This window comes from Chelonia mydas, chromosome 1 (genome assembly GCF_015237465.2).
Source record: "Chelonia mydas isolate rCheMyd1 chromosome 1, rCheMyd1.pri.v2, whole genome shotgun sequence".
Lineage (NCBI taxonomy): Eukaryota > Metazoa > Chordata > Testudines > Cheloniidae > Chelonia > Chelonia mydas.
Window position 1 is genome coordinate 148339976 of NC_057849.1, and position 16665 is coordinate 148356640.

The 16665-nt window shown below is 40.7% G+C and overlaps 1 protein-coding gene across 2 annotated transcripts in view; it reads right to left on the reverse strand.

Moving 5' to 3' along the window:
- The window catches only part of CFAP47 (cilia and flagella associated protein 47), a 642446-nt gene that overhangs the window by 551276 nt on the left and 74505 nt on the right, over positions 1 to 16665 (reverse strand). For both annotated transcript variants that reach the window (XM_037902107.2, XM_043538024.1), the window contains exons 22-24: positions 12284 to 12452; positions 4970 to 5064; positions 1486 to 1645 (exon numbers count right to left, since the gene is read on the reverse strand). In XM_037902107.2, the coding sequence (XP_037758035.1) occupies positions 1486 to 1645; positions 4970 to 5064; positions 12284 to 12452 (424 nt within the window). The remainder of the gene's footprint in view (positions 1 to 1485; positions 1646 to 4969; positions 5065 to 12283; positions 12453 to 16665) is intronic.

A 16665-nucleotide genomic window follows, 5' to 3' on the forward strand; every position in this document is an offset into this window, starting at 1 on the left:
CCCGCAGCTCCCATTGGCCGGGAACGGCAAACCGCGGCTACTGGGAGCTGCGAGCGGCCGTACCTGCGGACGCTCAGGTAAACAAAGCGTCTCACGGCCCGCCAGGGGCTTACCCTGAACAAGCCATGAACCAAGTTTGGGAACCCCTGACTTAATACAATATGATCCCCAAAAGTATTACATGTGATTGCAATTTCTGTCACAGTGATTACTTCCTGTTCTAGAGTTTCCAGGTGACTATAAACTTCAGAGTCTCCTCCTGAATTTTGGTAGGGATATGTTTTACCTTTTATACACAAAATCTACTTTACTAAATCAATTAGGACTGTTCACAAATATATGAATGTCCCAACTTTAAGTCTTCTGAAGAGAGAAACTGCATTTTATTTCTATATTCTGGCTAGTTAGAAAAAAAAAAAAAACAAATTCCCCTTAGTCCACATAGAGAGTTTTAAGTTTTTACTTCACTTAAAATAAGCTCTCATTAAAGATGCAGGACTGATAACACAGAAGAGCGTAGGAATTATTTTATCCACAGAACAAGTGCAATATAGGCAGCAACTGTGCAAGTGTCTTCTACACCCACCTAATGAGCCTCATTCACAACCTGGAAGGACTGCCTCTGCTCCTGGATGGGTAGTTTTCATGTCCATTCAGCCCTCGGCCTCTCTAATCCACACTACCAACAAGATTTCCAATTTGCGCCAATAGTGGAGGTTATTGTGATGTGGACATCTGTTCATTGGGAACTGGACAGAGACTAGAAACTTATTTCACATAACCCAAAGATATGTGGATAGCAGAAGTTTCTAATGACCGAGGATTAAGGATACTGAATGCCTTACAGAAAAGCTCGTTGGCTTCTCTGAGAAATATATGCTTTCCAGGGTCATTTGCCTAGAAATGTTTCATATGTTAATGGAAAGGAGCAGCTAAATATTTTGCTCGGCCAATGTTCAGACAGTGCCCTAGAGTGAGATGAATGCCTGAAACCAGAGTCCCTCAAATTCACAGAGCAACCCATTAATTTGAATCTTTTCTTATCCCCTTAAGCTTTCCCCAAGAAAAGGTCTCAGGTATCCTATCCTATACAGACAGAAGAAACGCTTCAAACAATTCCCCTTTCCTGAGCTGTCCAGACTGCAGCACTCTTCATTCTCTGAGCTTCAACAGGGTTGGTTTTTTTTCCCATTGGCACAATCACAGATCCTGTCGCACTCAGTAGTTTAAAGATAGGAAATGCTACTTTTATCATCTTCTTGGCTTCAACCTATGTAACTTAGCAGTTCAAAAAAGGGGCTGTTTATAGTTTTATTTCAGTTTTTACCAAAGTTGGCTATCTGAACACATTAGCTCCTCAAATGTATTTCAGCAAAGAAAATGTGCTGATTCACAGTGAAAGGGGATTTAAATACACCTCTGGAAATGGAGAATTGAACAAACAAACATTTATATAAAAGTTGACAAATTCAGAAAAATACTTACATGGGCAGAAGCCTACGGTGATACTAGTTTTTTGTCCTGGATCAAGAACTCCAGCACACAGACTAAATTTAAAAATTCCATCTTCTATGGCTTTTCCTGCACCATCAAGATCTAATTGCCATGTCACCTGTTGCCTTGAGGTATTCTTCAGGTCAAACTTCTGTAAATAGTGGTAGGTAAACAAGGATGTAAGATGACAGAACACAATAAGCATTATGTTATTTTTCACATCACTAAATATTAAGCTTTTCCTGTTGAAAACAAGTTACTGTTGTATGCTGTACTTTTTATCTACAAAGAACAGTTGACAAAGTTCAACAGAGTGCTCTAGAGAGCAATAGAGTATGCAGTTTATATCTGTAAGGTAAGAAAACAGGCATGCCTTATGGTTCACAGATAGCACACTTACCAGCCACTCACCATTCACAAAGAACAATGTTTCCTACCCAGGAAGGAAAACCATTTTCTCAAATATGACACTGATTTCTTCAACGTAATAAGAATAACCTGGAGTAATAGCAAGTTGGCTATCAATCTTGGGCTAGTGTGCTGATAAGTAGATTAACTGCATTTATGATGGCAGTAGTGGCAAGGCAAATGCAAATAGGAGAACTTCTACTGGTACCGGTGAAATGTTGCAAGAACTGAATACACTAACAGAGAGACCTGACATTGCAGTTCTCAAAGATACTACATATATTGACTCTTCTGTTGAAAAACTTGTTGAGATTGCAAAAGTTTAGAGCCAGTTTTAAAAACCCAACAACTGCTTTTGCTGGAATGACAAAATAGCAAGAATAAAAAACTTTGCCCTAGTAAAGAGAATCATTCATCTGCTATACTGTCCCCAGGTGCAGGGTTGTGACTTCACCCCTCAAAAATTTCTCATGAGAATATATGGAAAGAGCTGGGGTATAAGGCACGCCATTGAACTGAAAATTGTAGCTCTTTTATATACATTTCAGCACACATCCAGGTCCCTAGCCAAAACCTTATTGGAAGAAACTGGGATAAGTTATCTCCAGAAGGAGATGGATGCAAAAAGGCAATAGTGTTGAAACATACTGGCATCTGGCTGCCCACTGAGATCCCAACATCATTGCATCCGAGTATAGAGTAGCCTCTGTGATAAAGGAACAGAAGATAAGCCCCCTCCCTAAGCCGACTCTCTTTAAAATGAAAGGCACTTGGAAACTACCTTTGCTTACCCTGAGATTGGATATCTAATTTAGTCACCTGAGTGCTTCTGGTACTACCCATACCTGAAGGAGCATGTCTACCCTAAAGACAGACTAAAACCCTGAAAAGACTGTGCCAAAAAATTAGTCTCTGAGTCTGCTCAAGTGATCACTGGTTTTAACAGTGGAAAGGCTGCATGCCTTCAAAAAGGCAATTCCAGCACTTTTGTCTGAAGTCCTGAGCCAGTAATATCTCTGAATGGTCACAGCAGACCGTAGAGAATGAGACAAAACTTCAGATACATTATAGGTAGCTCATAATGCATGTCTGGCTAAGTCTTAACCCTCATGAATGTTCGTCCTCTTAGCCTGCCTGTCAGGGTACCTCTACACTGCAGCTGGGAGCACGCTTCCAGCTCGGGTAGACAGACGCATGTTTCCTCCACCTGAGCCATCCGAGTATAAACCTGCTCAGACCTACTGGGTATGATTTGGGTGGCTAGCCCACGAACTGCCCAATCTACCTCCAGCTATGATGCTATTTTTAGTGTGCTTGCTCGAGCAGAGCTAGTGCTCAACTGTCTACACAAGCTCGGAAGCACACTGCCAGCTGCAGGGTAAATGTGACCTTGCAGGCAAGCTATAAGAACTAACATTCATGAGGGTCAAGATTTAGCCAGACATGCATTATAAGCTGCATAAGCCTACTCCATATATTAGGAGTACTACTATATAAGTAGTACTGTATAAGCCTACTCCATATATTAAAACTATCCCACACTATTATCTCCTGGAAGGCCATGCTGTCACCAGTAGGAGAGAGAGACGATCAAGGAGACAGCTGGTGAAAAAGACAGAGCTCCTCTAACTTATTCATTCAAGAAATATCACCCTTCACATAGATGACAGGTTTCAGAGTAGCAGCCGTGTTAGTGAGCTGTAGCTCATGAGAGCTTATGCTCAAATACATTTGTTAGTCTCTAAGGTGCCACAAGTACTCCTTTCCTTCACATAGAGAAGTTCATGGTCTTCTAGCGGATCTCCTGACTTCCCAGGTATCTTAAACAGATCATTAAAGAGAATGTAGCTCATCTCTTTCATGATTCCAGAAGGACACTTTCAAGAGGCTTCGTGAGGAAACTTTAACTTAGGCTATATAGTATATATCCTCCAATACTTATGCAGATTAAAGTGACTATATGGGCTCTGATCTAGCATCCTTGTTTCCTCCCCACCTCCCCCCCATGGCAGGGAAAATTTAAAGGTGAAGAATTGATCTTGAACAACTAGAAAAGATTATTTCTTCTCCTATACATTTTAAGCACCTGGTGTGACAGTCATGTCAGACATTTTATTATGGAATGAAGGACAACTTTTAAACTATGAATGCTTCTCTGGATCCAAAAATAAAGGGTCCTAACAATACCATTACAAAAAACTAACAAATTGTTACATAAAAACAAGAACTAAAATAACTACTGATTTAACCAAAAATGTCAAGGAAAATAGTAACTATGCAATGAAGGATGAGGGAAATAATTCCAACACCACTGTCACCAGCAGAAAGAAAGGAACTGAAGAAAATAAAGGGGGAAAGGTTAACCTTTCTAAACCACTGTTGGTACTTTGGATCTGTAGCTTCAGAGATTCCAAGGTCAGAAGATTCCAAGGTCACAGTGTCCGTTGTGATCATCTAGTCTGATCTCCCGTGTATCACAAGCCAGAGAACTTCCACAAAATAATCAATGTGAGCATGCTACCCAAAAGCTAAGCTGTGCTAGCATACTCCTACAATCATGAAGCACAACAATGTGATTGCCAGATTGGGGATCTGCAAAGGCTTTTTCAAGAAGAAAAACTCATGCTTGTAAAATTAAGAGTATGTCATGAATTAACAACTGTCTGCATAAAATATACTGCACAAAATCTTCAAGTACAAGCTCAGACATGATAACACTACGCACCATCACTGGACATCTTTGGAAGTCACCTACTGCTCATGCATTGTGGTAGACAGTGTCCCATGGTGTGCAGAATTTAGTTCATGAATCAGGGTAAAATCAAGTCTAACCCAGAAACTGAGCAAAAGTCATAATTTTTAGAGTCCAAAATGAAACTCACAGTAGTACAAAACAATGATAAAAACACTTTGAAATCCATCAGCACACACACTAGAAAAATGTTATGTAGTTGTTTAAGTTACATTGTGTGTTCTTACACACACACACACACACACACCCCTTTTACAGTCACAGTAAAGTAAAAGATTAGGCTGAGAATAGTCAAAAACATGTGTGTTTATTTACCTGAGTGCTCAGACTTTCATCAGCAATATCTAAATGTATGCTTCTTGACTGAAATACCAGCTCTGAAGTGGAGAACTCAAGTGGTGGCTGCAGTACTGTAGGAGAAAATCGAAAAATTTAGAGAGCATCTTAAAATATTTCTGAAACTTTTCATTAAAACTTTATTTCCACTTTACACATTCTTAACACCTGAAAAAGGGCTCTGTGTAAGCTCAAAAGCTTGTCTCTTTCACCAACAGAAGCTGGTCCAATAAAAGATATTACCTCACCCACCTTGTCTCTCTCTCCAATACCCTGGGACCGACACAGCTATAAATAACGTTCTTAAACTGACAGATTCTCCCTTTCATTTAAAACCTGTCCTCCCTTTCAGTGTCTACAAATTGCAACCACAATTAATATAATGTAAATGTTTACTTGATTATGACTTCCCCCCATAGAGGGATACAAATTTATGTGACATTAATTTTGCACCCATCAACTCGTCAGTCGACAAAAGGGAAGTCAAGTTTAGGTCAGGCTAAAAATCAGACTCATGTCTTTACTTTATAACACTAATGCTATAAAAAGAGAGAACAATACTCTCTTCCTATTTCAGATTAACACAGAAGGGTGTCAGACTTGGTCCTGTGTGGACAAGGAGAAGTACTTTAGAAGTCCAATCAATGACTAAAAAAAATTTTTTAAATAGTGAACTGGCGTTTCTTTGAGCCCCATCTATTATTTTTAAATCACTAAATATTAATTTTCTGTAATGATGGAGAATTCAAGTAGTATTTGCTTCACTTTTTGGCTACTAAAAGTTTGACACACCTATTATTAGCTTCTTTATTTTTTAGTAGTTCTTACTTTATGCAGATTTTGCTATTCACCAAAGAAGATGTATATATTTATCACTATGGCATTACTTTTTATTTAATACAGTAATTTCTCTTCTCCAATGCCACAGTAAAGAAAGCAAAAGATGTATGATTTACGACAAAGCATTAACTGCAGTCCCTGGGTGGGGGAGCTGGGTGCATGAGGGACAGTCCCTGGCTGGGGGAAGGGGTGCATGTGTGGCTCAGTGCAGGGGGGACAGTCCCTGGCTAGTGGGCTGGATGCATGGGGGGGCTCAGTGTATGAGGGACAGTCCCTGGCTGGGGGGGGGGGGGCACCCCCACCGGGCAGGGCTCCCCATCTCTGCAGGCAGGCTCCACAGCCAGGCTCTCTGGGTGCTCAGCCCAGCCACAACCCCATGGAGCAGCGTGGAAGTGAGGGTGGCAATACACAATGCCATGCCACCCTTAAAATAAAATTAATTAATTTTGACAGGTAACCATGTCAATTTAAAATGCTCCATGGCAGACATTTGCCAGTGTTCAAATGAAAGGTACTATATTGGTTTGAATCATATCGCTGTCGTGTAAACAAACACAAAACCTTTAAAAAAAAAAAAAAAAAGACACATGGGTACTATACATACATTGTTCGGATGCGGCCCACATAAACAGAGAGAGCTGCGTATGTGGCCCACAATGGTAAACAGGTGGGAGAACTACTGGTCCAGAGGGTGGCTAGTACATAACATGGTGTGACAAGGTAAAGTAGCTGTCCTGAAAGAGTTAAGGGATCGCTGCCTATCCCTGCTGGGCCCACAAGGATCACAGAGAAAGGGTACAGTATTGCCAAATCCAAGCATTGAGAAGTCAACTCTTAAACCTCAAAAATAAGATTTTTTTTTTTAAGACATAATAAATACTGGGTTCTTTTTATTTGTCTTCTGGTTTCTGAGCCTTTAGGGTGCACTCACTTCACTTTTCTTTCAAGCTTTTCTCCACACTTATGAGAGCTAGAAACTTGCTAAAAGGAACCCCAAAAAACAGAAATCACTGAGTGCGTCCTCTCTTTCCTCACGGCTAGTTGAGGCACGGAAAAGCCTCTGGGGATTGTGACCACTATTTTTCAGTTGAGTCATTTTATTTTGTGTTGATTATGTCTTTTGATATAAACAACTAACTGTACACTGAAGAAAGGGCCTTAAAGTCCTTGGCTGTGCAGTTTGCTTTCCTTCCCGATGAAACAGCTCACTAGCCTACATATGATTTCTGGTAACAAAACATCCGCAGGACACTGAAACTGTGCTTGCTACCCTCAAGTTCAGCAAACTGCATGACTGCAGATTAGGGCTGCCAACTTTCTAATCGCACAAAACCAAACACCTGTGCCCCACCCTCTGCCCTGCCCCTTCCCTGAGGCTCCACCCCCACCTCACTCCACCCCCCTTCCTCAGTCGCTTGCTCTCCCCCACCCTCACTCACTTTCAGTGGGCTGGGGGTTGAGGTGCAGGAGGGGGTGAGGGCTCCGGCTGGGTGGGCCGGCTTTGGGGTGGGGCCAGAAATGAGGGGTTCACAGTCCAGAAGGGGGATCTGGGTGGGGCAGGGGGTTGAGGTGTGGGAGGGCGTGCGGGTTCCAGGAAGGAGTTTGGCTGTGGGAAGGGGTTGGGGTGAGGGCTCCAGGAGGGAGTTTGGATGCGGGGGAGGGGGGTGTGCAGGAGGGGGTGCTGGCTCCAGGAAGGAGTTTGGATGAAGGAGGCGGCTCAGGGCTGCGACAGGGGTTGGGGTGAAGGAGAAGGTGCAGGCTCTGGGAAGGAGTTTGGGTGCAGGAGAGGGTTCTGACCTGGGGCTGGGAGGGAGTTCAGGGTACAGGCTCCAGCCAGGTGGCACTTACCTCAGGCGGTTCCCAGTCGGCGGCACAGCAGAGCTAAGGCAGGGTCCCTGCCTGCCCTGGCTCCCCACGGCTCTCAAAAACGGCCAGCATGTCCGGCCCTTCTCCTAGGCACAGGGGTGGCACCACGCCCACAAGCACCGCCCCCCACAGCTCTCATTGGCCATGGTTCCCAGCCAATGGGTGCTGCAGAGCCGGCGCTCAGGGTAGGGGAAGCATGCGGAGCTTCCCCGATCGCCCCTGCACCTAGGGGCTGCAGGAACACATCGGCAGCTTCCGGGAGCCGCGCAGAGCCAGGGCAGACAGGGAGCCCGCCTTAGCCCCGCTGAACTGCCAACTGAACTTTTAACAGCCCGGTCAGCAGTGCTGATGGGAGCCTCCAGGATCTCTTTTCGATCTGGAGTTCTGGTCAAAACCCAGACACCTGGCAACCTTACTGCTGATAGAATGGTTCTGCTCTCAGTATGAGCAGTTCTGAGAACACACACATACACAGTAGGATGCCATCAACTTCTGATGTATCTGCCAACTGTAGTAATTCTGCTTCCAGGACTGTCTCAGGTTCTCAAACCCTGTCCTGGGTACTTTTAATCCCAGGCAATGGCCCAAGTAAGAGACATCGATTTTTTTTTTTTAATAAAGATTACATACGTGTGGAAAATACACAGCATCCCACCAAAAGAAATGCATGACTCGTGACTAAGCATGGGAGACAGCATTTGTAGAACCAGGCCCTTAGATCTCAAAAAGCACGTGTGTTATCACATTCTGTTTTTCAATGTGACATCCGAAAATATCTCATCAATAACAAATGTCATTTCTAAGGTGGTGTAATGGAGTAAAACTATTAAGTCCTTCTCTCATAGCACAAAAACATGTTTTTCTATTGCCTACAGAATCTGAGCATGGTTTAGTAATATACTGAGTGTTCAGAACACTTATGTAGTATTTGTCCCCCAGAAAGGATTTCTGTAAGAATATAATTAAATAGCCACAGAATAGAAGAAACTATAACCTAATTTATCAGCTACTTTTAGAGAAGGTTCCTTTGGCTTTTAAAATATTTGGATTGTGGCAACCCACAATTATTTCAGACTACTTTTTAGTGGCATTTATTATGCAATGGGATACCAATTTAAGATATATTCTGTACACATCCACTGCCATTTTTTAAATCAGTCTAGTCAGAGTGTTTGTTTATATCTAGTAATATTGAATAGAGTAGTAGTTTATTGAGTGTGATAGCTATTATATTTTACAGTCAAATATACGTTATCTGTATTTGTAGGTGTGTAAGAGATAAGAAGTCTTCCAAATATAAAATTACTTGGTTGAAAGTAAATTTTAACTTTTTGATGTGTTTTTAATTGATTGTATTGATTACTGAAATGCATAATATATGAGGTACCTAAAGTATCTTTTATTCATTAGAATATTACAAATGCTCATTGACAGTGGATCTTAACTTTGAATTAAAAAAAAAAAAAAAAAAAAACTTTGTTCCAAGGGTTATATTCTACACTTCACTTCTTCTGCATATGAAAAGGGGGCATATAGATCCTTAAGGTTTTATAAGAAAGATTGCCATTCATTATCAAGATTTAATGATTGCACATAATTTCACTGTTCCACAGAAAAACAAAAAAGCAAAAGCAAAAGATAAACATTTCCTTTAATTTTGGGCCTTACATAAAATCACTTCTGCACTATCCATTTGTCACTTTGTTACACTGTATTTATTCTTTTTACAGAGACTTTTTTTTTTTTTTTTTAATAATTTCACATTCATACCTGTACTGGGATTTCAATTTTGCTCAAGAGAACATATGTGGATATATTCAACAGAAATTGTCTTTATCCATAAGGACTGCACTGCTGCAGAGAAGAACCGTTGAGGGCAAACATTATGTCAAAGGTCAGGTCTTAGGTTTGGGCCCTGTAGTGTTAGAAAACTCCAACATTATTTTGTTTCCTAGAAATCTACCCTGTTCCCAGTGTTCTTACATATTGGAGTTCAGGGCTCAGCCTTCTCTGCTACTCAAAATATTATAGCAGTATGTGAACACCATCCAAGGGGAGAAGGGTAAGAGGATGATAAATGCACTAAAGCCTCATTTTCTGATAGTCAATGCATAAATTGAACACTGAGGAGAGCCATACTAGAGGTCTCAAGTAGTAGGTGTATGCAGACCAGCATGAAAGAGAGGGTCAGTAAAGAAAGTGGAGGGTACAAAAAAAATTCCACAAGATGCCAGTTTGCTGCTAGCGGCAACATACCTGGGAATCTGGGCACTCACCTGCCTTTTAAGGGCCAGAAGAGAGAAATTTCCCTGTTCTTCCTTACAGAAGCATATGAACAGAACAGCAGTTCTCTCCAGGCTGGATTACAGTCACTGCGTCAGAGCCATGTTTTAATTGTACTAATTTTTACAGAGTCCCAGAGAAAAGATACGGAGTGAAAGATGTGCTATTTCTCCACACTGCCTGCTAACTACTACAGTTGTGGTGGGGCTAGTACCAGCTTTGGTACTATCAGTCAGTAAGAAGAAAACAAATTGTGTTGTGGGTTAACTAAAAATGAAATAAAAAAAATGAAGACAGACTTCTGACTGGCAGAAGTATATTTTCCCCCAGTGCTTAGATACTGAATATGTTGGATCATATTAAAGAAGTTCTGTATTAGAATCACAAATGAGTTTGATTCCCCATAGTTTAAATTCCAGGGTATTACTAATTAAGAGGTCTCTTGGTTTTTGGTACTGTTTCTCTCCCTCTATGTGTGAAACTTGCAAGCTGCTAATTGTGTTAGTACATTCTAAGACAGAGTCTGTTCTCAAAACAATTCACAGAGAGAGAGAGACTCAAAGCAATACTCTAACAACAGAAACAGCACCCAGAAACTCCCCGCCCTTTTGTTGTATTAACAATTGTGATTAAAATAGAGATAGAGGATGTATGTGGATGGATGCTTGGTGTGGATAATAACTAAATGATCAGGGAGGTGCCAGCCTAAGAATCCAGTGTCCATCGGCTGAAGAAGGCGTCAAGTGGAAATAACCAGAGGACCCCCGGAGGGCAGACTGGAATCCACCCAACAGCCTCAAGAATGGGAGAACCAAAGAACAAGATAACATCTTGGAGCCGTCAGGAATGTGCTATCTGCTGATTGATTCAGCAACAGCATGATGCAGCAATTCCCATAGACTGGCATAGGAAGAAATTCCTATAAAAATAGACTCTAAAAAGTCAGAACTTTGGGGTCTGATTCTGCAAACCAACTTCCAGGAGCATCAGATGAGCATCTGACAAGGCCCTGCTCCCTCCTCATGTCCAGGCCACCTGGCCAGTGGCTTGGCATGAGCAACTCCAAGGCTGGTAACTATGATAACAACTTTGCAGAACCTGTGTGTGTGTGTGTATGAATGAATGTGTGAATAAATATGAGATTGAATGGAATGTTATAGCTATAACTAACTGCTTACTATGATAACAACCTTGCAGAACCTGTGTGTGTGTGTGTGTGTGTATGAATGAATGTGTGAATAAAGATGAGATTGAATGGAATGTTACAGCTGTAACTAACTTCTTACTATGATTCTTTCTGTATTCACAATAAATGTGGTATTTTGCCTTTTTCCCTTTAATAAGATCCTGCTGGTTTTTATTTTATTGGTACAACAAATATACCAACAATAAACAAAGCAACAAGGTGACATTTAATATAGACAAGGGCAAACTACTACCCTTAGGAAGGAAAAAAACCAAATTCACAACTACAAGATGGGGGAGAACTGGCAAGGTGGTAGGATTGCTGAAAAGGACCTCGGAGTTACAGTGGATCACAAATTGAATATGAGTCAACAATCTGATGCAGTTGCAAAAAAAGGCTAATATCATTCTGGGGTGCATTAACAGGAGTGTTGTATGTAAGACAATGGAGGTAATTGCTCTGCTCTGCTTAGCACTGGTGAGGCCTCACCTGGAATACTGTGCCCAATGCGGGGACCACACTTCAGAAAATCTATAGACAAATTGGAGAGAGTCCAGAGGAGAGCAACAAAAATTATAAAAATCCTGATAACAGTCTTCAGCTATGTTAAGCACTGTTATGAAGAGGACTGTGATATCAGGAAAAACTTTGTAACTATAAGGATACCTAAGCACAGGAATAAGCTTCCAAGAGAGGTTGTGGAATCCCCATCACTGGAGGTTCTTAAGAACAGGCTGGACAGACACCTGTCAGGGATGCTCTAGGTTTACTTGGTCCTGCCTCAGCGTGTGGGACTGTACTTGATGACCTCCCAAGGTCCCTTCCAGCAGTACATTTCTATGATTCTCTGATACTTAATTTTTATAAATGATAGCGATATAATTCCAGCTTCAAAGATATAAAAAAATACACATTTAAAATTGAGTGAATAGATGCAAAGATACATTTGTTACATTTTCTAATTATTTGGTATAATAAATGCAAAATTAACCTAGTAAGTTCTACCCTCAGTTCTTTAGCTTCTAATTTTTCCTTTGCTAATGCTAGCAATAAACCCCTGAAAGGGCAATACAGAGCACACCACACGCACATGCACTTAATATTCCTAGTTTACATACCAGTTGCTTGAACTGTACATAATGGAGCAGTCATAGACACCATTTGAGGACGAGGAACAATTATGTGCTTTTCTGACCCAGAAGGTGTTGTAGCTGTAGAGCTTTGCTGAGAAGATGGAACCTCACTGAAATTAACGTTTACTGGAAGACTGAAGTCATATGCTGCCACCTAAAGGACAAAAACACAGTTGTGATCATTTTCTCAAGGAAGGAAACAGCAAGTTTATGCAATACTATAGTCGTGATATTACTATTTTAGCAGAATTATTCAAACAATTTTTGAGCAAATTAACATGATGGCCTGATCATCTACCAGGGAAGTTAATGGGAGCTTCGTCTATTGCCACATGGTGTCAGCCATTTTAAGTACCCAAAAGCTCAGCTCTGCATGAGGCTTTTGGCACATCCTTATTTTGTTCTGTTTAACGTATTATTGCAGACAAAAAAAAAAAGAGTTGGATTTCAAGCTATAATCAGTAGCATACAGCAAGGGGGTAGGGGAGATTGAGTTTCAGAAAATTCTCCTCAATTGCCCAAGAGAAAAGACAGGCTTTAGCATGCCCTGAACATTAACAATGAAGTGGAGAGCCTTGGTGACTGTAAAGCCCTATGAGAAGTTGGAATAGCATGAAATCCATGTATCAGAACCCCTTTCCTTGTCTGATCATCATTCTAGCAAGCCTTTGCCACAAAGCACTAACATTGTTTTACTTTTTGTAAAATGTTTAGGGTGATATTTAACAAGTAAGCCAAATGACTGTGTTTTGACTCTCATACTATCATATGTACTAAGTTCTGCAAATGGTTATGTGATTTGTTGAGACAAATGCTGGTTTTTGTTTTGTTTTTTGCTTTGTTTGTTGGTTAGTGGCTGTTTATTAGTTAGGGCAACCACCTAAATGCATTCAAGGTTTTTAAAAGCTGCATAAAATCTTGCTTAATTTTTATTCACATAGTAAAAGAACTGAAATGCAGGATAAATGGATTATGCATTACTGTGTGCATTACTGTAACCTTAGTCAACTCAACTAGAAAAAAAACTAGTGAATTATTCACAGCTTTTTGGTTGAAAAAGTGTGGTACTTCTAGTGTCTAGTTTCTGAGGAGCAATGTGAATATTAAACTACAAGGCGTGTTCAATATATTCAGAAGTCATTGCTGTAGGAAATGATTGCTACCACAAGAGCAGGAAGGGTTTCATGCAGTTCTGGCAGAAGCAGACAAATATGGAAGGAGGCATCTCCAATGGGAAGGAACATTTCTGGCAACTGGGAGGCAAGTTGGGTGGGAGGAGACATCCGCAAGTGACTATGAGGTCAGGGTAACAGATATTCAGGTAGAGAGGTAGGGGAAGGAACTGGCAGCTGGGAAGCAGATCAAAGTTGGTTCTAACTCAGGGAGGTAGTTGGAAGGAGAGAGCAGATTAGAGCTCTTAGAGTGGAAGAGTTGCAGAAGAGCCAGATGGGGCAAAAAGAGGAGGAGAAAAACAGTGTGTGGGGGCAAAGGGGAATGCTGGGGGTGCGTGAGAGAGAGGTAATAGGGTTCTAAAAAAGTAAAGAACAGAGCCAAGAATGAATATATTCATCCTGAATGTTTAAAGGGTCAATGCGGATCTGGAGCCTGAAAAAAATCAGTTTGGAAAGAGATGCTGGATTTGGATCCCTTTTCTTCTTCATCAAAGTACTTTTTTATTAGTATTTTACTTTAAATGAGTTAAATTAAAGGAAAGCTAATGCTAGGGGGTACATACACTTCCAGATGCTGCCTTCAGTTCTGCCATACTGGGCAACACACATAGTTTTCAAAATTGTCTCCATTTAACATTAGTCAGTGCTACTGCTGCCAGCTACCAACTACTTCATTAACTGTCAGCCTGCAACCACCAGAGGGTTATATATTTTAAGTATATCCTAGTATGCCTTGCCTTGTAATGAGTGATCTGCCCCCTGCCAGGTAGGCAATAATACACTCACTGCAAAATAGCTGTTCTGATGGTATAGCACAATTACACAGAATGACTGAAAGGGGGGCGAGGGGGAGAGAAATAAAATGAAGATAAAATGAAAAAGAATACATTAAAATAAAAACTCAACTCACGAAAGCAGCACCTGGTAATTGTTTATAAACGTAAGGTTCCCTTGGGCTAGTTTCCCTATAAAATCATTAAAAATTACACACTCATTATGTTCAACATTCTATGTTTTTTTTCTGTAAAAATCATTGCAACACCCATATTAATTCCAGTCCTGAGCATAATTTTGCAAACATTTAGCTCTATAGTTTAAAAGGTGAGAAGGCTGGAAACACTTTTAAACATACATAATTTGTGAAACCTAAAGTTGTATCTACTGCTGGTATTTCTGATCCTCACTCAACACTTGATTTCGTAAATCTTTACTTATTAGAGCTGATCAAGAATTTTCCATGTAAGTGGTTTTTTGACAGAAAATTGGGCTTTTCAACTAAATAAAAACTTTTGCAAAAAGTGTCTGCCTTCCATACAGATGCCCTGACTTCCCATGGATCCCTGAGGATCCACCCACTTTAAAAAAAGATCTCATGGTTCATTCTGCTGAGGGAAAATCTCATCCTCTGAAAGGAATAACATGGGAGGAAATCTCCAAGGGGATCCTCACTGAGATTCCCTCTCACAGCCCTGTCTTTTGAGTTTTACCACATGCAGGATTGGTCCAGGCCTGTATTTCTTGCATACCAGTGTCATATCTTTCTCTGAGAAGAATTCCTCCATTTGTTTGACTTCAGTTACTAAGCTCTGTTTCCTTCTTCGTATCAATGCTGATTAAATACAACTCAATTTTGTAGCAACGTATTTTAGTAATGTGATGCATGAGAAGCAGGATCAGATCAAGAAACACAGAACTGCTAATTCCCATTGTTAGTAGTGAGAAAGAAAGGACTTCAGACAACTCATAACGCTTTTAACAGCAGCATATTATTGTACTGGCAACCGTCTGTGGGGATAAAGTAATTAAAAGAACCATGAGACAAGGTTGCTGGGGAAAAAAGTTGTATTGTCTCACATTAAAATCCCAATAAAAAAATTAGAGGAGATTAGGTACGTTTGCCTTAAATCTATGTAAATTATGTTGTATACTATTTTATTTGATCTTAAGTGATAAAAATTAAAATGGCATTTAAGACTGAGAATGTAAATAACAAGCTTTAAATTACTGATATTATTAAATATATTTAATTGGGAAGCATTTAAATTATATGAAAACACACAATTTTTATGCACTTTTGGGAAACCTAGAAGTAATACATGTATACTAGTTAATATGTTTTTCACCCATAACATTGTGTGGAACACACCACACTTAAAAAATTAGAGTCCATTTGATGTGTTATACATTCTCCACCTCTAAAATGTGGATAAGGATGCTTATCTCCTTTATGAAGCACTATATAAGAGTTAAGCGTTTATTATGTACACTAATTCAGACTGTAAAATGAGGCCAAATAAAAAGGATGGATTTATTTCAGATTATGTAAAAGGAACTCAGAATTTTATTATATAATCACATCACACTTTTAGCAAAGTGTTTATTTACTCTGTTTTTTATTATTACATCCATAATCCATTATAATTAAGGTTGCGAGTCTGTCACAGAGGGTATGGATTCCGTGAGTTTCCGGGACCTCTGTGACTTCTGCAGCTGGCAGGTGTGACTTTGCCCGGGTGGCCCTGGGGTCTCAGGCAGCCCCAGGGCCAGCCACACTGCCCCACCACAACAGAGGCAGTCCTGGGCTGCCCCCCCCGCTGCAGTCCCGGGCGAGCAGGGCCACCACCCACACACCCCTCTGCCAGCAGCAGCTGCCGCGGTCCCAGGCTTTCCCTCTCCCACCAAGCACCAGCAGGCACCCCAGAGTGCCCCCACACAGCACCAGCAGGCACCCCAGAAACCCCCCTCCAGAACAGCAGCTGCGCCCCCCGGAGCTCCCCAGAACACCAAAGATTTAGTCAGAGGTATTTATAGTACAAGTCATGGACAGGTCATGGGGCCGTGAATTTTTGTTTACTGCCCGTGACCTGTCCATGACTTTTACTAAAAATGTCCATGACTAAATCTTAGACTTAGTTATAATAAAATCTAAATTAACAATTATGGGACACTACTTTGTTGCTTCTTATTAATGCTGACAGCTTTTTATGTAGGAGGAAGAATGCATATAAAAAGGTTTTTGACCATTAATGGTGATTTTTAAACTGAAAAATGTTTCCAAGAGAATGCAGTTACAAAAGGATGCCCTTGTAAATGAAATGGTATGTCAAGGGATCTTACTGGTAAAATAAAAAAGAGCATATCGTCAAGCTTGCCTATGACAAAATTAAAAATATACCCCTACTCACTGAAAGTTCA